This window comes from Misgurnus anguillicaudatus, unplaced genomic scaffold (assembly GCF_027580225.2).
Source record: "Misgurnus anguillicaudatus unplaced genomic scaffold, ASM2758022v2 HiC_scaffold_26, whole genome shotgun sequence".
In the NCBI taxonomy this organism is placed as follows: Eukaryota; Metazoa; Chordata; class Actinopteri; order Cypriniformes; family Cobitidae; genus Misgurnus; species Misgurnus anguillicaudatus.
This window is the reverse complement of record NW_027395276.1, coordinates 4,041,862-4,065,862: the sequence shown is the minus strand read 5'-3', so window position 1 is coordinate 4,065,862 and position 24,001 is coordinate 4,041,862. Positions and strand designations below refer to the sequence as shown.

Genomic DNA, 24,001 nt, shown 5'->3' with positions numbered 1-24,001 from the left:
GGTTTTGACATTGTATCAAAATAAACTGCTGCACAGAAAGCTGGGATCTGAGTTCTTATAAAGTTGTGATGTGAACAAGAAAGGGTCTGAGATCACTTCAGTTCTGAAAAGGACCAAAAAAGAACTGGGTCCTCTTTTGAGTCCACTATATTGTGAACACCAAAAGGACTGAGTTCACATTCGCCTAGTACCTTTTCTGTTTCACTTTAAGTGAACTGGGTTTGGTTCTTTTAAAATGAACTATATGTGAAAACACACAATAATGTGTGTTAATGTTGTGGGTTTATTGCTTTTTATCTTCTTTATGAATGAGTTTTTGCAGACCTGGCTGACTGAAGATGACGATCTATCAGCAGAGATGAAGATGTTATGCTGGAAGATGATCAGAGCCTCGACGATTCGAGCCTGGTGTGGATAATCCACTAGAGATGAGAGAGACACCGTCGCTCCGGTGGGTTTGGGTCTCATCAGTGTTGGTCCAAACACGATACCCAAATTACTCACACTCATTTTGTTATCCTGCTCCAATTCAGACACTCTGAAAGACACAAATCAATAATTCTGACATTATACAGCAAACTATGACAAACCTCGTAATCTTTCCCAGCCGACAAACCCCTGTGGGGCTACCCAACTGGGACCCAGCTAATTTTGTCCTCAGTTTTCATGGTGGCCCCACATGTGTTAATTTGTTTTTATCAAATATACACATCTATGATTAAGTCCCTTGTGTAGCCTATTTTGAGCCCATGGACACGTTTCCTATTAATGTCCCAACTGGAAGCAAATAGGGAGCCCACCTGGGATTACCCATGTGGGTACTAACTAGGTCACAGATAAGATGCCAATTTTGAGCCCACTCTGTACCTCATGTGAGCCCCACATACACGTTTTTGTAGGGTAAGGACCTGCAGTTTGGGTAAATGACAATTTATACATATCCATGTATAATGATTTTATAGCATTTTATTTGTCTTTGACATTTCTGATAGCAGTCGGTTAGGAAGCGCTGTTTCTTACCTGCGCAGGTGTTGTATGATGTAGTTCAGTATAGCGATGTTAGCTTGTGGCAGCCGTTTCAGCAGATCTCTGAGTTTCTCCACCAGGGTCAACACTTCTGCTTCTGTTTCTGACCCACGATCAACTATCTCTGGCCCCTTCAGCCCCTCGCCTGCCTCTGTGTTTGAGATCAGACTTTCCTTTGCTAAACCCATCAGCTCATGATACATACGAAACGGCATGATGGGTTCTGGAAGCTGATCGAAGAAAAAAAATCATGCATTAAAAGTGCTGATCCACAACATGGGTCTATTATAAAAATATTCCGTGGCTCATGTCTATTACTAAAGACTGCAAACACATCTACAGTCAGTGTTGGGGAAAGTTACTTTTAAAAGTAATGCATTACAATATTAGTTACTCCAAAAAAAGTAACTAATTGCGTTAGTTACTTTTCATGGAAAGTAATGCTTACGTTACTTTTTAGTTACTTTTTCTTGGCTGAGGCTTGATCTCTTTCAGGCCTTGTAGGTGTTTTTATGACTGAAAAGTTCTGCATATTTCATCACAAAAATGTTGAGCTCTGGCCTGCCATCTCTTTTCTGACTCAAACTATTCCCACACAGGCGTGTAGAGTGCATAATGTGACTACTTTTAACTTAATTCAGTACATAATTTTTTAAATCAAATTAATTAAACTAAAAAAGTAACTTGCATTACTTTTTTGAAAAAGTAACTAAAATATTAATGTGTACATTTAAAAAGTAATGCGTTACTTCACTTATTACTTCAGAAAGTAATATTATTACGTAATGCATATTACTTGTTATGCGTTACCCCCAACACTGTCTGCAGTAAAACACTTTCATTGAAAGTCCACGTAGCAAAGCATTTTGAGTGGATCAAAAGTGTTGGTGAATTTTAAGCTTGCAAGCCAGCGTCACCAGATATGTTGTAATGGAAAATATGTTTTAAAAGGCCTTCGCTTGTCCTTAAAGGCCACCTATTATACAAAATCCACTTTTACGAGGTGTTTAAACATAAATGTGTTTTGAGGTGAGTCTATGAAAGAATTGGGGGTTATTTTGGGCGCTAATTTATTATAAATATAATTGTTTCATATTATTATTATGTTTTATTTTACAACCCCAAATCAGAAAAAGTTGGGCCACTGTAGAAATTGTGAGTAAAAAAGGAATGGAATAATTTACAAATCTCATAAACTTATATTTTATTTACAATAGAATATGTAAGGAATAATTGACGACGGGCCATTGAATTATAAGAAAATAATGCACACCAAGGTGGTAATGCGGCACGACGCGAAGCGGAGTGCCGTTACACCGCAGGTGTGCATTATTTTCAAATAATTCAAAGGACCGGAGTCAATTATTCCGCTTATACCACGGTTACCACAAACATTGCTCTGGTGCCTACTTTTAAGACATTTGAAAAGTTAGGTGTGCGGTTTACAGAAAAATAATCAACACCCATAGAACATTTCTCAGCCAATCAGAATGCAGCATTCAACAGACCCGTGGTATAAAAATAACATATCAAATGTTGAAAGTGAGACATTTTGAAATGTCCTGCCAAATATTGGCTCATTTTGGATTTCATTAGAGCTACACATTCCAAAAAAAGTTGGGACAGGTAGCAATAAGAAGCCAGATTTAAATGTACATACAAGGAACAGCTTAAGGACTAATTTGCAACTTATTAGGTCAATTGGCAACATGATTGGGTATAAAAAAGCCTGTCAGAGTGGCAGTGTCTCTCAAAGGTCAAGATGGGCAGATAATCACCAATTCCCCCAATGCTGCAGCGAAAAAGAGTTTCTCAGAGAAAAATTGCAAAGAGTTTGAAGTTGTCATCATCTACAGTGCATAATATCATTCAAAGGTTTAGAGAATCTGGAACAATCTCTGTGCGTAAGGGTCAAAGCTGGAAAACCATACTGGATGCCCGTGATCTTCGGGCTCTTAGACGGCACTACATCATATTTAGGAATGCTACTGTAATGGAAATCACAACATGGGCTCTGGAATACTTCCAGAAAACACAATCCACCGTGTCATTCGCCGTTGCCAGCTAAAACCCTACTGAAAAATCCAGCTAAGACCAGCATATGCTGGTGAGCTGGTTTTAGCTGGTCCCCAGCTTGGTTTTAGCTGGTTTTGCTGGTGTAGAAAGCTGGTTTTGCTGGTGTAGCAAGCTGGTCTAGCTGTGTTTTGGTTACATTTTAAGCTGGTCTAGCTGGACTTAGCTGGTCATGCTGGAATACCAGCTGGCCCACTAGCATGACCAGCTTTGTCAAGCTGGGAGGACCAGCGTAAACCATCTTAAACCAGCTAAATCCAGCTACCAGCTTATGCTGGTTTTAGCTGGATTTTTCAGTAGGGAACTCTATAGGTCAAAAAGGAAGCCATATCTAAACATGATCCAGAAGCGCAGGCGTTTTCTCTGGGCCAAGGCTTATTTAAAATGGACTTTGGCAAAGTGGAAAACTGTTCTGTGGTCAGACAAATCTAAATTTGAAGTTCTTTTTGGAAAACTGGGACGCCATTTCATCCGGACTAAAGAGGACAAGGACAACCAAAGTTGTTATTAGTGCTCAGTTCAGAAGCCTGCATCTCTGATGGTATGGGGTTGCATGAGTGCGTGTGGCATGGGCAGCTTACACATCTGGAAAGGCACCATCAATGATGAAAGGTTTATCCAAGTTCTAAAACAACATATGCTCCCATTCAGACGTCGTCTCTTTCAGGGACGACCTTGCATTTTCCAACATGACAATGCCAGACCACATACTGCATCAATTACAACATCAAGACTGCTTAGAAGAAGGATCCGGGTACTGAAATGGCCAACCTGCAGTCCAGATCTTTCACCCATAGAAAAGATTTGGTGCATCATAAAGCGGAAGATGCGACAAAGAAGACCTAAGACAGTTGAGCAACTAGAAGCCTGTTTTAGACAAGAATGGGACAACATTCTTATTCCTAAACATTGGTCCTCCTCCAGCTGTTCCTTTATATGTACATTTAAATTTTCTGGCCTCTTATTGCTACCTGTCCCAACTTTTTTTAGAATGTGTAGCTCTCATGAAATCCAAAATGAGCCAATATTTGGCATGACATTTCAAAATGTATCACTTTCAACATTTGATTTGTTATTTATATCCTATTGTGAATAAAATAATAATAATAATAAAAAGTTTATGAGATTTGTAAATAATTCCATTCCTTTTTTACTCACAATTTCTACAGTGTCCCAACTTTTTCTGATTTGGGGTTGTATTACGTTTTGTGTGATAATGCGTTAAATTTTATTTTTTTCTTTATTCTAAATGCGTTTTTTAAGTTACCGTTGTGGAGACTTGTAGTACTGTTCATATGACCTAAATAGAGCTCTCAAAACTACACTGTTAAAAATGCAGCATTTTTGTTAAATCAATATAAATTTTTGTGTTACAATTTCAACTTGTTTTTATAAGTTATGTCAACTCATCACAGGTCAAAACTTAAAATAGTAGGATGAATTGACTTGAAAAAAACCAAGTTGTTTTACCTACAGTGTAGTATAACAGAAGGACCAAATTGACATAATATAGAGAGACACCCTGTGTTATTTGGTGACATGTTTTTAATCCCCACACCCCCAGTGGGAAACGCAAATCTAGACCAACATTAACCAAACATAAACCAGCATGAAAATGATTCATAACGGTCTATGGTGATGTTTTCAGCGGCGTGTTTGTGATGTATCTCACCTGTCTGAGGTAGAGTTTTAACACATTGCTGATGTCATGTGGAGACGCCTGTGAAAGCTCCACCAGCTCTTTACCGTTCTCAAATGCCTGACATAACTTCTCTACACGAGTCTTGACTCCATTCACACGATAGATCCCCTGTAGACACATAGACACATGACATTTATACACTAATGATTCTCTATAAACAAACAGTGATTCATTCATTCAACTTGCATTAAGAAACATTAAAAAAAAAATCACACAAATAATTCAAAAGAAAACATCTTACTTTCATTCCAAGCGCTCTCCTCTCGATCTCTGTGATGCATTTTCGGATAATGAAGGGTACACCATCATCATCACCCTGCAGGACGTGAGAGAAATCACGGCCGAACAACTGCAGACGACCCTGAAGTTTCTTATGACCGCACTGAATCGCCAGCGACTCTAAACACTTCTTATGACACGCCAGAAAACACTGACACACAACATATCATCATATTATAACAATTATCTCACTTAAACTTTCATTAATGTACAGTAACAAGCTTAATAATACTTTTTTTTTAACTATAATTCCTTGATATTACATATCAAATCCTAAAATCAGAACAGAATTACGTGATCGCTGAAAATGCTAATATCAATGTATCAATATCAATTCATCCGATCATCTCAACAATATATAAAGCAACCAGTTTTAATATCTAAACATAGAGATGTCTCTCACCTCCTCACATTCTGCACCCTGGAAATAAACATAGCTGTCACATTCTCTGCACTTCGAAGGTGTTCGCAGTTTGCGCAGTCGATGCGTTTTTGCAGCTTTTGATAATCCCACATTTCTGAAAGGTCCGGTAGGGGCTGCGCTTTCAGGCTCAATGCCATTTATACCTAAACACAATAAAAACACAGATATTTACTTTGTTTAGATGTTTGGGTATAAGGCTTTTTATATAAGTGTTAGATCTGTCTCTCACTTTGTACAAATGGAGTCATGGCACTGTCTCTATCTTCTAAGTCTTCATTGGATGACAAAGTGGTGGCAGACACTGGCCTCGAAGGTTTCGAGATGTCTCCTGTAACCAAAACAATACAATATCAATACAATATCATACATCATCAAATATTTTATTACTGTACTGATGTGTGTCAGTGCCTGCAACTCATTGGTAGAGCATTTCATAGCAGCAAAAAGGTTGTGGGATCAATCCCAGGGAACACACATGCTGGAAAATGTATACGGTGTAATGCACTGTGTGACGCTTTAAATAAAAGTGTCAGGCATTTACATAAATGTAGATGTAAATGGTTCTGCCCGTGTCAGTTCTCCGTATGTCTGTTCTCTGTGTGTCAGTTATGTGCCTGTCAGTTATCCATCTGTCAGTTCTGCATGTGTTAGTTCTGCGCGTGTCAGTTATCCATCTGTCAGTTCTCTGTTTCAGTTCTCCGTATGTCCATCTCCATGTGTCAGTTCTGTGCGTGTCAGTTCTGCGCAAGTCAGTTCTTCATCTGTCAGTTTTGTGTGTGTCGGTTCTGCGCGTGTCAGTTCTCTGTGTGTCTTTTCTTCGTGTGTCAGTTCTGCACGTGTCATTTCTTCGCGTTTCAGTTCTCTGTCTCAGTTCTGCACGTGTCTGTTATCTGTGTGTCAGTTCTGCCTGTCTTAGTTCTACGCGTGTCAGTTCTGCGCATATCAGTTCTCCATCTGTCAATTGTGCGTGTGTCAGTTCTCCATCTGTCAATTATTCATGTGTTAGTTCTATGCGTGTCAGTTCTTTATGAGTCAGTTCTTCATGAGTCAGTTCTGCGCATGTCAGTTCTGTGCATGTCAGTTCAACGTGTGTCAGTTCTTTGTGTGTCAACTCTCCATGAGTCAATTAGTAAATAAAAGTGTCAGGCATTTACATAAATGTAGATGTAAATGGTTCTGCACTTGTCAGTGTGTCAGTTCTCCGTATGTCTGTTCTCTGTGTGTCAGTTCTGTGCGTGTCAGTTCTCCATGTGTCAGTTCTGCGCATGTCAGGTCTGCCTCTGTCAGTTATCCATCTGTCAGTTCTCTGTTTCAGTTCTCCGTATGTCTATCTCCATGTGTCAGTTCTGTGCGTGTCAGTTCTCTGTGTGTCAGTTCTGCGCAAGTCAGTTCTTCATCTGTCAGTTTTGTGTGTGTCGGTTCTGCGCGTGTCAGTTCTCGGTGTGTATTTTCTTCGTGTGTCAGTTCTGCGCTTGTCAGTTCTGCATGTATATTTTCTTCGCATTTCAGTTGTCTGTGTGTCAGTTCTGCACGTATCTGTTCTCTGTGTGTCAGTTCTGCCTGTCTTAGTTCTACACGTGTCAGTTCTCTGTGTATCAGTTCTGCGCATATCAGTTCTCCATCTGTCAAATCATGTATGTGTCAGTTCTGCACATGTCTGTTCTCCGTGTGTCAGTTCTATGCTTGTCAGTTCTCCATGAGTCAGTTCTGTGCATGTCAGTTCTACGTGTGTCAGTTCTTTCTGTGTCAGCTCTCCATGAGTCAGTTAGTAAATAAAAGTGTCAGGCATTTACATAAATATAGATGTAAATGGTTCTGCAAATGTCAGTGTGTCAGTTCTCTGTATGTCTGTTCTCCGTGTGTCAGTTCTGCACGTGTCAGTTATCCATCTGTCAGTTCTCTGTTTCAGTTCTCCGTATGTCTATCTCTGTGTGTCAGTTCTGTGCGTGTCAGTTCTCTGTGTGTCATTTCTGCGTGTGTCAGTTCTTCATCTGTCAGTTTTGTGTGTGTTGGTTCTGCGCGTGTCAGTTCTCTGTGTGTCTTTTCTCTGTGTGTCAGTTCTGCGCGTGTCGTTTCTCTGGTGTCAGTACTCTGTGTGTCAATTCTGCCTGTCTTAGTTCTAAACGTGTCAGTTCTGCGCATATCAGTTCTCCATCTGTCAAGTGTGCATGTGTCAGTTCACCATCTGTCAATTATTCATGTGTTAGTTCTATGCGGGTCAGTTCTCCATGATTCAGTTCTGCGCATGTCAGTTCTACGTGTGTCAGTTCTTTGTGTGTCAGCTCTCCATGAGTCAGTTAGTAAATAAAAGTGTCAGGCATTTAACTAAATGTAGATGTAAATGGTTCTGCACATGTCAGTGTGTCAGTTTTCCTTATGTCTGTTCTCTGTGTGTCAGTTCTGTGCGTGTCAGTTATCCATCTGTCAGTTCTGCATGTATCATTTCTTTGCATGTCAGTTCTCTGTGTGTCAGTTCTGCGTGTGTCAGTTCTTCGCGTGTGAGTTCTGCCTGTCTTAGTTCTATGCGTGTCAGTTCTCTGTGTGTCAGTTCTGCGCATATCAGTTCTCCATCTGTCAATTCTGCGTGTGTCAGTTCTGCACATGTCTGTTCTCTGTGTGTCAGTTCTACGCGTGTCAGTTCTACATGAGTCAGTTCTGTGCATGTCAGTTCTACGCGTGTCAGTTCTCCGTGTGTCAGCTCTCCATGAGTCAGTTCTGCACGTGTCAGTTATGTTGGTCACCTGTGCTGGATGTTGGAGAGCCAAGTCCACTCCCTGGCCCAATACTGTCTGTGTCACTCAGTGTGGATGGCCAGGACTTATGAGCCTGCTGGTGATCTCTGCCTGTGAACACAGCAACACATCAGACTTCAAATTATCTACTATAATTATTCTTTTAGTCTCTAAAAATATCTAAAACATATAAAATTGTCTCCACACATCTTTAATCTATATTAGGCATACTATCTGTTTTTGGCTTATATTACATATAACTATTGAACTTGGTCTGCTTGGGACATTTCTAACATTTTTAATTTAAAACTTTTTTTTTTAAATAATCATATTTATTAGCAACATGTAATTGACACAGACCTTGACCACGTCTTTGTTTAACCACGCCCCCTTCTACCAGCCCCGCCCCTTCTGGAATGGGTGGAGCATCAGAGCTGTTTTCTCTACAGAGGCTGTTGTTCCGGGTCCGAGTAGGTCTGAATGGAGTAAAAATTGTTTATCGTTACAGATTTAAAACAAATGTAAATAATAAATTTAAGACATCAGCCATTTAACACAAAACTAAATATTTAATGCAAAACAGTGTTTTTTGTTTACAAGTTGAAAACTGGACATCATTGTGTATGTACTGCACAGAATCTGCATTCTGTTATAATAAGCAGATGTCTTACTGGTGGCTGGATGCAGAATACTTCTCAAACTGGTATTGTACTGGGACTTCTGGCCTGAGCTGCAGGTTTTTGACGTATGCGGCGTACTGTTGAGCCGGATCATACAGCTTACAGCTTTCACACAGCGTCTGGAAATGAACCGGGAGTGCTGCTGTCTGCACATGCATCGTCTGATAGTATGAGATTGTGCACTGGACAAAGAAAATCAACAGAATGAATTAAACCATTTGTATAGTTTGCGGTGTTTACCCACAGGTGCTGGTTATCAATGCCAATATCTAGAACTGTCAACTTCACTTGAGTTTTAAAAACAGATTGTGATCTTGGCTGCTGACAGTTTCAGTCATGTTATCAAGATAATAAAGTAACATATATGATCTTCAGGCGTGTGATGTAAACTCATCTCTGTCTTACCGCTCGTAAGATCTGATCGGTCTGTTTGATGAGTTCCTGGATCTGTTTTAACACATTCACCTTCATGTCCTCCAGTTCCTGATGTTGAGTCGTTGCATCAGCTATGCAGGTGCGATATGTCGCCTCCGCCTCCTCTGCCTGTGTACAACACAACCACAAGTCTTGATCTATTTCCGTTTAACATGAGGTCATAACATGACACATCAAACTGAACTCAGAAGTATAGCATTGATGTATATATTGTGCTGTTGTTAAGAAGAGTGTGTTGTTGTGTATTGTCTGACTTTATTTCGTGCTTCCTCCTCCAGTCGTCTCTTCTTGTCCAGGACTTTAGTGGTCGAGTTGCTTCCCGTTCCGCTTTGTTCCTCTTCAGCTCTATTGGCGGCCGTGCGAGCTCTCTCATACTCTTCACATCGACCCATGTAAAGTTGACGAGCCTTGCGTAGATTTGACTCTGCCTCGGCCTAACCCACACAAATACACAACAATACACAAACCTCAAAAACACACACATTTACAAATGAGAAAACAAATACTATAAGTCAATGTAAAGTACCAGCTTTCTTCTGGCTCTCTGCCACTGCTCTTTTATATCTCGACGTTTCTTCTCATGTTCCTGTCTGCGCTGTGTCATAGGCTGACAGAGAGAGACAGACAGACAGTGAGAGAGTGAGACAGACACACATATAGACAGACAGACAGACATACATATACAGACAGACAGACAGACACAAACAGAGACAGACCGACAGACAGGCAGGCAGAGACAGAGACAGACAGAAACAGACAGTCAGTCAGAAAGAAACAGACAGACAGACAGACAGACAGACAGACAGAGACAGACAGAGAGAGACAGGCAGACAAACAGACAAACAAACAGACAGATATAGACAGACAGAGACAGACAGACATGCAGAGACAGACAGACAGAGAGACAGACAGACAGACAGACAGAGACAGGCAGAGACAGACAGACAGACAGACAGATAGATACAGACAGACAGAGACAGATAGACATGCAGAGACAGACAAAAGAACAGACAGACAAACAAACAGACAGGCAGAGACAGATACAGACAGACAGACAGACACAAACAGAGTCAGGCAGACAGACAGACAGACAGACAGACAGACAGACAGACAGACAGACAGAGACAGACATAGAGAGACAGGCAGACAAACAGACAAACAAACAGACAGATATAGACAGACAGAGACAGATAGACATGCAGAGACAGACAGACAGAGAGACAGACAGACAGAGACAGGCAGAGACAGACAGACAGACAGACAGACAGACAGACAGACAGATACAGACAGACAGATACAGACAGACAGAGACAGACAGACAGAGACAGATAGGCATGCAGAGACAGACAGGCAGACAGACAGGCAGAGACAGACAGAGAGAGACAGACAGACAGACAGATACAGACAGACAGAGACAGATAGACAGACAGAGAGAGACAGGCAGACAGACAGACAGACATACATACAGACAGATACAGACACACAGACACAAACAGAGTGGCAGGCAGACAGACAGACAGGCAGGCAGAGACAGACAGAGAGAGACAGGCAGACAAACAGACAGACAGATATAGACAGACAGAGACAGATAGACAAGCAGAGACAGACAGACAGAGAGACAGACAGACAGAGACAGACAGAGACATGCAGAGACAGACAGATACAGACAGACAGAGACAGATAGACATGCAGAGACAGAGAGACAGACAGACAGACAGACAGAGACAGATAGACATGCAGAGACAGATAGACATGCAGAGACAGGCAGACAGAGAGACAGACAGACAGAGACAGATAGACATGCAGAGACAGGCAGACAGAGAGACAGACAGACAGAGACAGATAGACATGCAGAGACAGGCAGACAGAGAGACAGACAGACAGAGACAGGCAGAGACAGACAGACAGACAGATACAGACAGACAGAGACAGATAGACATGCAGAGACAGAGAGACAGACAGACAGACAGACAGACAGAGACAGACAGAGACAGACAGTCAGACAGTCAGACAGAGACAGACAGACAGGCAAAGACATTGTCTTCATGCAACATATAAAACATTTTTTCTTTGTGTTGATTTTGGGGTGAAATATATGCATGACATTCAACTATTATTTGAAAAAGCAACTTTTTTGAACTTTCAGACCAACATCTTTCAGTTAGTATGTTATTTGTGTGTTGTGTTGTGTGTGTTACCTGCAGAAATGAGTGTGTATAGATGTTGTTTGTGGCCTGTTGTAAACCACTGCTCTGCTCTGAGTCCTGCTCAAGAGCCAATGAGAAGATCGACAATAACGGCATGTTTTCCTGAAACAGACAGAAACAGAAATTAATACACTACTTTAAACATACACAACAACACATCAAATATCAACACAAGTGTGTTCTTTACAGCACAAACCTATCATCTATCAAACACAAAGTGTCTTCATGTTCAACAACACTAGATATTGATTTATTTTAAACCTACAAATGTGTTTTGCTGGAGAAGTGTGCTTGTGCATCTGACTTTATCACATTCATCACATACATGTAGATATATCATAATAACTGTACAGATGTTGTAAATCTACAGTACCTGAATAATGTTTTGTTTACAGGACTGATAGAGTCTCTGAAGACCTTTGGAGAACTCATTTTCTGTCACAGAGACAAAATAATCACAACCTCAGTACAAACAAACATATCCGCTTTATTTCTCATGGTTGTAAAGAGACGATGACATTCAAAGGTTTGTGTTTGTTATTATCATCATCATCAGAGAGGTTAAATATTGTTAAGGTGGGTATAATGACTGTACATTACATTAATCCACTTTACAAATAAACAAATGGACATGAAATATTGACTGGCCAATCACAATACAGTAGATCAAAAAGTTGTACACACGTTTGATAAAGTTTCTTTATCAGAATCAGTAAATAAATGCATGATGTTACCGAGAGCAATTCTCTTGTCTACGTATCCAATGATGTCTTTCATGTATTTGGCGATAGATTTGGTGTAACTGAGAGCCGAGTCGACTCCACCTTCACTGCGCTGTAGGAGAATATCAACTTCTTGTGCACTCACTGCTAACACAACATAACACATTATATTAAACAGACATCAGATTATATGATCATCGTCAGCGTATATATGAAACTCAAACCCATGACCTGTGTGTGTTAACATCTATCAGCTGAGCTACACAAGCCCATAAAGAGTCATAAATGCACAACTTTATATGAACAATACACAACACGCATACTCACTGCAGTCATGATGACTGAATTCTCCTCCTCCATCAGATCCCTGTGATGATGAAACCCTGTACAGATCCTCCATAGACTACACACACACACACACACACACACACACACACACACACACACACACACACAATATATTATTTTCAAATAATTCAAAGGACTGGAGTCAATTTTTCTACTTATACCACGGTTACCACAGACATTGATCTGGTGGTTATTTTAAAGGGGACATTTCACAAGACTTTTTTAAGATGTAAAATAATTCTTTGGTGTCCCCAGAGTACGTATGTGAAGTTTTAGCTCAAAATACCGCACAGATAATTTATTATAACATGTTAAAATTGACACTTTCTATATGTGATCAAAAATGGGCTGTTTTTGGGTGTTTCCCTTTAAATGCAAATGAGCTGATCTCTGCACTAAATGGCAGTGCTGTGGTTGGATAGTGCAGATTAAGGGGCGGTGTTATTATAATAAGATCCCCTTCTGACATCACAAATGGGGCCAAATTTCAATTAGCTATTTTTTTCACATGCTTGCAGAGAATGGTTTACCAAAACTAAGATACTGGGTTGACCCATTAACACATTTTCTAGATTAATAGAAGCACTGGGGACCCAATTATAGCACTTAAACATAGAAAAAGTCTGATTTTCATCACATGTCCCCTTTAAGACATTTGACAGGTTAGCTGTGCGTTAATTACAAAATAATGCATACCTGTGGAACAATTCTCAACCAATCAGAATAAAGTATTCAACAGCCCTGTGGTATAATGTAACATAATGTAGCATAAAATAATTTGTGACCCTGTCTGTGAAATTCAGGTTAAAGGGTTAGTTCACCCTAAAATTACAATTTTATCCTGTGTCGTTCTAAACCACCAAGGCCTTTGATTGTCTTCAGAACCCATTTTTAAATATTTATGATGAAAACCAGGAGACTTGTGACTGTCCCATAAACTGCAGTTTGACGCAAATAAGCCAAGAGATGAATGAAAGACATTGTTAAAAAGGTCCAAGTGCAATCATTTGTTCAATAATAGGAAGTGATTTATGATAAATTTGTCATTTTGGTGTGAATTAACCCTTTAAAAGTCTCATAATCTAATGATGAGATTTGGAGCATCAAAGTTTGATTTCACATTGATTTTAATCTTTGACATGATTTTACTCAGACAATATTAAAGATATCAAGGCTATATGTGACCCTGGACCACAAAACCACTCATAAGTCACAGATATATTTGTAACAATAGCCAACAATACGTTGTATGGGTCAAAATTATTTATTTATTTATTATCATTAGGATACACTCTAAAAATGGTTGGGTTTGACCCATAATGGGTAAATATTGGACAGAACACGAGTTAAAAATGACCCAATGTTGGGTTGTTGTTATGCAACCATGGGGTATAATAACCCCGCAGTTGGGTTAAAATAACCCAGCATTGGGTCAATTTTTAACCCAGTACGTGTTCTGTCCAATATTTACCCATAATGGGTCAAACCCAGACATTTTTAGAGTTTATTAAGTAGAGATCTTGTTACATGAAGATATTTTGTAAATTGATTATCGTAAATATAGGACTTCATTTGGAGATCTTTACATTTTTTAACACATCAATGGAAAACCTATTTATTCTGCTTTTTAGTATCTCAATTCAATCTTAAACTTGACGCTTATGACTGGATTTCTGGGCCAGGGTCACATATTTTCACAGAATAATCTTTACATTATGTTTGATGTTTTGATGTAGAAAACAGTAAATCACAAATACATTACATACTTACACAGACCGGCGCACAAATATAAATGAATTCTTAAAAGTAATAATCTTAGTAATATTGGTTCACTTATGAATAAGGTTTAACATTATGTATATAGTAAATTAACAGAGTCTATAATAGTTTTATCAGAAACATCATGTGGTGAGATTGTAATACTCTACATGACTTCCTTTTCTAAAGCTGTCAGGACATTCAGTCGTCCTCTTGCTGTATATTACTTCACTTTTCTGTGTCTGAAACGGTCAATATCTCTCACTATCTGAACCAAATGCATTTAACACTTGTACACCAGACACAAAGGAGACAAACGAGACTTAGAGTTGCATTATGTGTGTGTAATGACCCTTCTGAAGATGATAAAAATAATCCTGTGCGTCATTATAAAGAGTTTTTTACACAAGTGTGTCGACAGAGCAACCGTTAGACTGTACAGAGGTGCTAAGGAAACAAAATGCTCGCATAACAAAGCAGGAAGCAACCCACACAAATACACACACACACACACAAACACACAAAGTTTACTCACTCTGCTCTTCTCTGTTGGTGGCAGTGACAGAAGAGTCGAGCTGTCAATCTCACCCATCAACAGCTCTGAAACACTGAAAAAAAGGAAGACGGGCTGGATCAGATGATGATGATGATGTTCATTAGTTTAGGAGAAATAAACACAGAAACTCTTATTAAAGTAGCATTATAAGAGCTATAAAGATCACGTGGTGTGTATTGCTCAGATCACTTCATCCTGAAATGATCAGATATGTGACCCTAAACTACAAAACTAGTCCAAATGAAGTCCTAAGCAACACATATTACGAATGCTAAATATATATTTTTTAAATATTCACAGTAGGAAATGTACAAAATATCTTCATGGAACATAAACTTTAGGTAAAGGCGCAGTGTGTACATTTTAGAAGGATCTTTTGACAGAAATGTAATATATACAGTACTGTGCAAAAGTCTTAAAGGTGCAGTGTGTAATTTTTAGAAGGATCTCTTGACAGAAATACAAAATAATATAAAAAACTAAATTACTAGGGGTGTATAAAGACCTTTCATAATGAACCGTTATGTGTTTATTGCCTTAGAATGAGAATTTTTATCTACATACATCGAGGGTCCCCTTACATGGAAGCCGCCATTTTGTGCCGCCATGTTTCTACAGAAGCCCTTAACGGACAAACTTTATTACTAAGTTGTCTCCAACAATGACATGTTTGTCCGGTGGAGGCTACCGTAGCTTCTCTATGTGTTTCAAAAGCAAGAGGTGAGCAGTGGACTGAGCCATTGGTTGCAATTCCCAACCTTACCACTAGATGCCGCTAAAATTTACCCACTGCACCTTTAAGCCACCATGCCAGAATTAGATTTGATGTTTTACAATTGTATAGTGATCATATATAATTGTTTCTTAGTCTCTTTAACAGAATCCATCCAGAAAATGCAAGAAATTTGCATATAGTATTAAAAACTGTATAAAAATGTAAACTGATGTGTCAAGTTTTTAGGGTAAACTCCCCTTCCACTTGACCAATAGCAGGAAACTGCAGGATCTCTTAAACCTAAATAAAATTAAATCCTAATTTCTCATTTTAAAGAAATGAGTCTTTTTACTTCATTCAGCTCAAAAACGCTCAAGATGTGTTTAGTGCCAAGAGAGGTCACACACTAAACACTGACGATGCCTAATGCGGCTTTCACATAGGAAGCGGTGTGCACTGCGCTCGCCGCTTGTGCTCTGTTGGCCAGACCCGAGTATAAGCCCCGTTTCTATTGGCTGCGTGGGTAATCGTCACAGAGCGCAGCGCAAAAGTTAAACTATTTTTAACTTTGACCGCGGCGTGAGCGCAAGCTGCGCTCGCTGCGCCCGTGCTTTGCTCGATGCAACAACAAACCGCCCTTGCGCGGCACAAGCCATTGAAATGAATGGGTTTCATAGCGCAGCACAGCGCGCACTGCGTCCTATGTGAAAGCCGCATCAAGAATATATATATGTTGTCTCAGACGATGACAAGTTTGTCCTGTGGTGGCTACTGTAGATTCTCTATGTGCTTCAAAAGGGAGGGGTGCAATTCACAACCTCACCACTAGACGCTGCTAAAATCTACACACTGCACCTTTAACCTCCTAATGCTGTGTTCACACCAGCCGCGATAAAGGCGTCAAGTGCGAGTGATTTCAATGTTAAGTCAATGTAAAGACGTGTTGACACGCGTTTGTAGGTTGTGCGGCGCGAATGAGGCGTTTAGCGCAGCACTGTAGACGTGATTCCGCCTCATTCGCGTGTCTAATCGGGCGAATGACGCGAATTGAGCGTTGCCGCAGGAAACGCGACAGTTTAAAAATGTGATTGTGTTAACCAATCAGGAGTTTGCTCTAGTAGTGACATGATTACAGGTCGCAGAAGCCCCTCCCCATAATGCGAATTTCCGTGTGAATATCTCGATGACTAGAATTTCTCACGCAGCTTTTACACACGAATGAAGCGAGAACACTCAAAATGTTCAAGCATCCAACTACGCACGTTAGACGCGAATTTGACGCCTCAAGTGCGTCTGGTGTGAACCCACACAGTAAGACCTATTGTACACAAACATGGACAATTACACTGCTTTATGTTCAAAGAAAAATATTTGGTTATTATATTTATTGGTTGTTCCTAACCCCAAATAGTTGGAAGAAATCTGAAAAAGACAAACTAAAACTTGGGTCTTAGGAGGTTAATATCCTAATGATTTTTGTCATAAAAATATATATTTGACTTATACTATGTATTATTGGCTATTGCTACAAATATATCCATGTGACTTTTGACTGGTTTTGTGCTCCAGGGTCACATTTACTTTCGTATGAACACATTTATTTAAAATCAGAGCATTATTTCATTTTTATAATTCTAGAAGAAACCTGAGTGATGTTCACTCTTAATTCTGCTGGGTTATTTTTAACCCACTGCTGGGTAAATATTGGACCGAACACATGTTGGGTTATAAATAAACCTTTGCTGGGTTGTTTCAATGCAATGCTTGGTTATTTTTAATTCTGTTTAATATGTATGCAGCATTGGGTTTAAAATAACCCAGCAGAATTGAAATGTTTCAGCTGAAATATGAAGCTCATTACTGTAAATTAATTTAGATAATGGCATGAGTTAAATGAATAATTTTTTTAAGTTCCCGATTTGTTTAATGGGTTAAGTTTCTTGTACAGATAACAGATATTATTTACTAATCTCTTTATTTTGTTTTAGATCTGAGATCAGGACAAAACTTTCATCTTTTTTTCTATTTGCAGTGTAAACCCAGTGAGCACATATATTAGATGATATTCATGTAGCTCATGGAGCTCGCAACATCAAAGTAAGGGGTTTAATTACCAGGTACTAGTGAACATACAGTCTTGTTCAAAATAATAGCAGTACAAAGTGACTAACCAGAATAATCAAGGTTTTTAGTATATTTTTTATTGCTACGTGGCAAACAAGTTACCAGTAGGTTCAGTAGATTCTCAGAAAACAAACAAGACCCAGCATTCATGATATGCACGCTCTTAAGGCTGTGCAATTGGGCAATTAGTTGAAAGGGGTGTGTTCAAAAAAATAGCAGTGTCAACCTTTGACTGTACAAACTCAAAACTATTTTGTACAAACATTTTTTTTTCTGGGATTTAGCAATCCTGTGAATCACTAAACTAATATTTAGTTGTATGACCACAGTTTTTTAAAACTGCTTGACATCTGTGTGGCATGGAGTCAACCAACTTGTGGCACCTCTCAGCTGTTTTTCCACTCCATGATTCTTTAACAACATTCCACAATTCATACACATTTCTTGGTTTTACAGCATTTTTGATATTACCCCACAAGTTCTCAATTGGATTAAGGTCTGGAGATTGGGCTGGCCACTCCATAACATTAATTTTGTTGGTTTGGAACCAAGACTTTGCCCGTTTACTAGTGTGTTTTGGGTCATTGTCTTGTTGAAACAACCATTTCAAGGGCACGTCCTCTTCAGCATAGGGCAACATGACCTCTTCAAGTATTTTAACATATGCAAACTGATCCATGATCCCTGGTATGTGATAAATAGGCCCAACACCATAGTAGGAGAATCATGCCCATATCATGATGCTTGCACCTCCATGCTTCACTGTCTTCACTGTGTACTGTGGCTTGAATTCAGAGTTTGGGGGTCGTCTCACAAACTGCCTGTGGCCCTTGGACCCAAAAAGAACAATTTTACTCTCATCAGTCCACAAAATGTTCCTCCATTTCTCTTTAGGCCAGTTGATGTGTTCTTTGGCAAATTGTAACCTCTTCTGCACATGCCTTTTTTTTAACAGAGGGACTTTGCGGGGGATTCTTGAAAATAGATTAGCTTCACACAGACGTCTTCTAACTGTCACAGTACTTACAGGTAACTCCAGACTGTCTTTGATCATCCTGGAGGTGATCATTGGCTGAGCCTTTGCCATTCTGGTTATTCTTCTATCCATTTTGATGGTTGTCTTCCGTTTTCTTCCACGTCTCTCTGGTTTTGCTCTCCATTTTAAGGCATTGGAGATCATTTTAGCTGAACAGCCTATCATTTTTTGCACCTCTTTATAGGTTTTCCCCTCTCCAATCAACTTTTTAATCAAAGTACGCTGTTCTTCTGAACAATGTCTTGAAATACCCATTTTTCTCAGCTTTCAAATGCATGTTCAACAAGTGTTGGCTTCATCCTTAAATAGGGGCCACCTGATTCACACCTGTTTCTTCACAAAATTGATGACCTCAGTGATTGAATTTCACACTGCTATTTTTTTGAACACACCCCTTTCAACTAATTGCCCAATTGCACAGCCTTAAGAGCGTGCATATCATGAATGCTGGGTCTTGTTTGTTTTCTGAGAATCTACTGAACCTACTGGTAACTTGTTTGCCACGTAGCAATAAAAAATATACTAAAAACCTTGATTATTCTGGTTAGTCACTTTGTACTGCTATTATTTTGAACAAGACTGTATGTAATATAGAGATAACATAAGGTGTGAATGGCTTTGGATAATGGTCACACTGAAGTTGTTATCTATTCCTTCAACATCATTCATCATCGTCATTCAGAACGGCTGAAGTAAATTAACTGTTTGTTCTTACTTGCTGCTGAAGGCCACGGCGATGGTCTCGATTGCTTTCTCAAAGTCTTTCTTCTGAGCATCTGTGGTGCCTTCATAACTCAACCCTGAACGACACGGAGAAGAAAAACGATTGAAACATCTAAACACACTTCTGCTTTAATCACACACAAAAACCAGAAGTGATGTCACATTTATAGACAAAGGTGGAACACCTGTATGAATGTCCATCAGACCAGTTTAAAGGGATAGTTCACCAAAAAAAAGAAAATTCTCTCATCATTTACTTACTCTCATGTTGTTTCAAACCGGTATAAATTACTTCTGATGAACACAAAGGAATATATTTTGAGGAATGTTTGTAACTAATCAGAAGCTCCATTGACTTCCATAGTATTTTTTCCTACTATGGATGTCAATGGGGCTTCTGATCAGTTTGGAGTAAATGATGACAGAATTTTAATTTTTTGGTGAACTGTCCCTTTAATGTGTGTTCAATGTAGAGACACAACAACCAGAAAACAACACAAGATAAACAAACACGTACACATGATTGTGTAAAGTTCTCTTATGTTTAATATCTTTAAATTAAAGTATAAAGCCTTCTGGTCTGAATAATATTTTTAGAGGAACCTGTGACGTGTGATGGATGATCTATTGCTTGTATAATAATAAAGTGATCTGTGATTGGTGGTTAATGTGTCAATCAGACATGTCCTTTACATCAGAATGGGTGATTCTTGAAACGATTACAGGCGACATTACATATTAAATTCAAAGATCATTTCAATTTAAATTCTGTGTCTGTACAATAAGAAAAACATTTTGGTATTTAATCCCCAGAGTAAAATGAAAACTGCTGAGTGTATATTTGACTTCATCTAAGAGAGTGTTAAAAAGTAAAACTGAAGCAGAGTTAAAAGCTGCAATCTGTAACTTTATCCTCTTCATCACATCTCTGTTTAAAAACTAAAATAGCATTTTACATTTTACTTGTAGATTTATTTTCTTAACTTAGTATTAGATGTTGGCTGTTTCATTTAAAGTCACCATTATGGTGACCAGTGTTTGTTTTAGTTGAAATTGCCAAAGTCTTAACAGCATCATCTAGAAAACTGATATATTAATTTAGTGTTTGCATACTTATCAGAAGTATCTTTTTCTGATAAAGTTAGACTCCACTGCTTCAGTGGTACTTTTTAAGGTTGGGACAATATATACACCCAGCAGGGTTCATTTAATTCTGGGGATTTTGCTGTGTGCTGTTTTGATATTTGTAACTAATCTAACTTAGATGTTGATGTGTTTGTGATCATAAAGATGTGAGAGACTTGTGTTTGATCTGACCTTTAACCTTTGAGATGAGAGTTCCCGCTGCCGTGAGTGTTTCTACAGTGTTCAGTAGTGGATATGTACTGATCACCTGACGTAACACTCGTAAAACTTCTCCCAAACACTCATGAACCGCTGACCTGCTGTGTGTATCTTCTTTCACTGCAGAGATTAAACAAACAAACAAACAAACTTTAAATATGAAGTCTTATAGTCACCTTAATAATAATGATGTCATCATTACTTTCACTGTTACAGATGTCATTGTGTTTGAGAAAAGATCAAAGCCTTTACATTTGTTCATTTAGCAGATGCTTCAATCCAAAGTGAATGACAAAATAGAGAACGTTTACCTTTTTTTTTTTTAGTCTCTGACCTAATTTCATTGCTGGAATGTTTTTGAATCTTTGATGTCTGTGTCTATGAGATTGTTAGTGGATGTATGAAGTTCATAGAGATGTGTTACAGGAACCACAAGTGAACTTCAGCAGATTAACTATGAACATCATCCACAAACACAAAGGAGTGGTTTCCCGGACATGGCTCATCCTAGTCCCAGACTAAAATGCATGTTTGAGTGTTAATTTAAAAACAACTTGTATTGACATATCTTAATTTATATCAGTGCCATTTTTTTAGTCTCAAAATGCACACACCAGTATTGGTTTTTGTAACATTTGTTGGTAAAAACTACTTAAATTTCCTAATATAACTAAGGCCTAGTCCCGGATGCATGCACTGATATAAAAAAAATCACCAATACCAATAGCCGATTATTCAGACTAATATCGGCTGATACCGATGGTTTAGTGTTTATAATCATTTGCAATCTAACTAAATTCTGAAGATTACATTTTGTGAATCTTGTTCATATACATAATGACCATTTATATTAAACATTAAACTAAATGTTTTTTTAATTTTCTTTACACAGGGCTCAAATTCATGGCGTTTTCCAGTTTTCTTTTGATTGATGGGATATATCGGCCATGACTATCGGCAGATTTGATACTATCGTCCGATAGCCAACGGTGAGAAAAATCGCTTTTATTGTCCGATACCGATTATTGGCCGATATATCGGTGCATCTTTAATAATAAATACAATATGAATTTGATACATGTATTCCTCTGTATCCATTAAGGGGTCCTTAGAATACAAAAGGTTGAAGACCGCCGATATATCGGTCCATTCCTAAACACTATATGAGGATAGAGTATAACACACAATACAAACATTGGTTAAAATGACTCTATGTTTAGCTGTTATCATGTGACACCACACTGTACTGCCTTCTGTCCACTTCCTACTCATAATACACTTCACTGCACCACATACACTGCATTTAATACAACAAGAAGGAAGAGTATCACTAAAACACTCATATCTCTTATCATCTCTTATCTATTAGGTTAAACAGCTAGTAATCAAGCTGCATATCTTGTTCAATATCACAAGAGTCCTGATATAAATGCAAATGATTTCACCACACTTTCTCTTTCTGTAGCAGTCATGATAAATGAAAGGAACAAAGGAATCGTGGGTAAAATAGCCAGAGTTTGGCTCCTGAAATCTCATACATTTCAGCAGGACAATGAAAGCTGTTGTTGTGTATAACAAAAGTGCTTGTGTGTGTGTATCTCTCTCTCTCAATGTATGTTGAGACTGTGGGTGTTCTTAAAAATGCACAAACACACAACAACACAAGCGAGGGTGAAGCTTCAAACATATTTATACACTTTCATCTGACATTAAAGCGAAAAATGAGAATTACAACATGATTTCCTTACCCTCAAACCATCCGAGATACACATGGACACCAACTTTCAGACAAACACAATTTGAGATATTTTAGAAAATATTCCAAGCTTCCTAAGGGTAGAAAACAGGGTCCACGATATTTAAGCCCAAAAAGTGCATCCATACTTCACAAAAGTAATCCACACGGCTACAGGGGGTTTAACCAAGGCATTCTGATGGTAATCGATGCAGTTTTGTTAGAAAAATATCCATATCTAAAACTTTTTATTACACTGCACACGAAAATGCTACATTCTGAGTGGCCAGTCACAACATTTCAAGGTATGTTATTTCGAGAAAACAACCGCTCAAAACACACGGTAACCTGAATGCTGCAAATCATTTTGACAGGTACAGTTTAATATTACACAAAAATGTATAACACTTATTATAATAGTAATCTTGCTGCAGATTACCTGTGATTACCTGTGATAAGTTGACTTAACTTATAAAAACAAGTTGAAATTGTTTAACTTAAATAAAGTTAAAGTTACATAAAAATTTGTTGATTTGACAAAAGTGCTGCATTTATTTATTTTACTGTGAAAACAACTCACAATGCACGATTTTCGCGAACGTCTATTCTCACCGTATCTTCGCATCATACACTATGAATAATTCGCATTAGCTGCTAACAGAAACTATAGTTATAGTTTTAAAAGTTTTAAATATGGATATTTTTCTTGCAAAATTGCATCGATTACATTTAAAAGGCCTTCATTAACGCACTGGAGTCGAGTGGATTACCTTTTCACTTTTTGCACTTTTTTACGATTAAAAGTCGTGGAGCCTGTTTTCTACCCTTATAAAGCTTGGAAGAGCCAGAACATTTTCTAAAATAACTCAAATTGTGTTAGTCTGATCGATGATGGAAATATGCATGTCAGATGGCTTGAGAACTCATATCTGTAGATTTTGTTGTGACGCCGGAGGGCCGTTCTGGGGCGTGACCAGGGTGTGGCTATACAGCAGATAACATGTTACAAAATACTAGGTTGTTTCAACTTATGATTGGGTAAAATATGGACAAACCCAACAGTTGGTTTAAATTTACTGAGAAAATGTCCATATTTAAAGCAGCCATGGGGTTGAAACAATTCAGGAGGGTAGTTTATAATGTTTCAATGCAATTCTGTGAGGTTGCTTACTGAAGAAAAAAAAACCTTGTGATATTCTTCTTTCTAGATGTTGGTACTGCCTTCATGTTACCCTGTTTATTTCATCAAACTCTAAACAAATGCAGATTTGAAATGTAACACTATGTTTGTTATATTAACTGTAATGATTGCAAGACTCCGAAGTGTTTTACAGGAGAACATAAGGGGGATTTTTTGGGGGCTCACACATGTCCTGACCTGA

General features: G+C 38.6%; 1 protein-coding gene across 2 annotated transcripts in view; it reads right to left on the bottom strand.

The window, feature by feature from the left end:
• LOC129443208 (rho GTPase-activating protein 45) overlaps positions 1-24,001 on the bottom strand; it is a 33,789-nt gene that overhangs the window by 3,927 nt on the left and 5,861 nt on the right. Inside the window, exons 3-21 of one of the 2 annotated variants that reach the window (XM_055203664.2) lie at positions 20,858-21,004; positions 19,533-19,617; positions 14,922-14,994; positions 12,608-12,683; positions 12,293-12,427; positions 11,932-11,993; positions 11,550-11,660; positions 9,878-9,958; positions 9,606-9,785; positions 9,322-9,459; positions 8,908-9,098; positions 8,597-8,712; positions 8,246-8,347; positions 5,734-5,832; positions 5,484-5,647; positions 5,043-5,231; positions 4,772-4,909; positions 1,021-1,256; positions 325-538 (exon numbers count right to left, since the gene is read on the bottom strand). In XM_055203664.2, coding sequence (XP_055059639.2) covers positions 325-538; positions 1,021-1,256; positions 4,772-4,909; positions 5,043-5,231; positions 5,484-5,647; positions 5,734-5,832; positions 8,246-8,347; positions 8,597-8,712; positions 8,908-9,098; positions 9,322-9,459; positions 9,606-9,785; positions 9,878-9,958; positions 11,550-11,660; positions 11,932-11,993; positions 12,293-12,427; positions 12,608-12,683; positions 14,922-14,994; positions 19,533-19,617; positions 20,858-21,004 — 2,537 coding nt within the window. The remainder of the gene's footprint in view (positions 1-324; positions 539-1,020; positions 1,257-4,771; positions 4,910-5,042; positions 5,232-5,483; positions 5,648-5,733; positions 5,833-8,245; positions 8,348-8,596; positions 8,713-8,907; positions 9,099-9,321; positions 9,460-9,605; positions 9,786-9,877; positions 9,959-11,549; positions 11,661-11,931; positions 11,994-12,292; positions 12,428-12,607; positions 12,684-14,921; positions 14,995-19,532; positions 19,618-20,857; positions 21,005-24,001) is intronic. The other variant, XM_055203665.2, reaches the window with a different exon arrangement.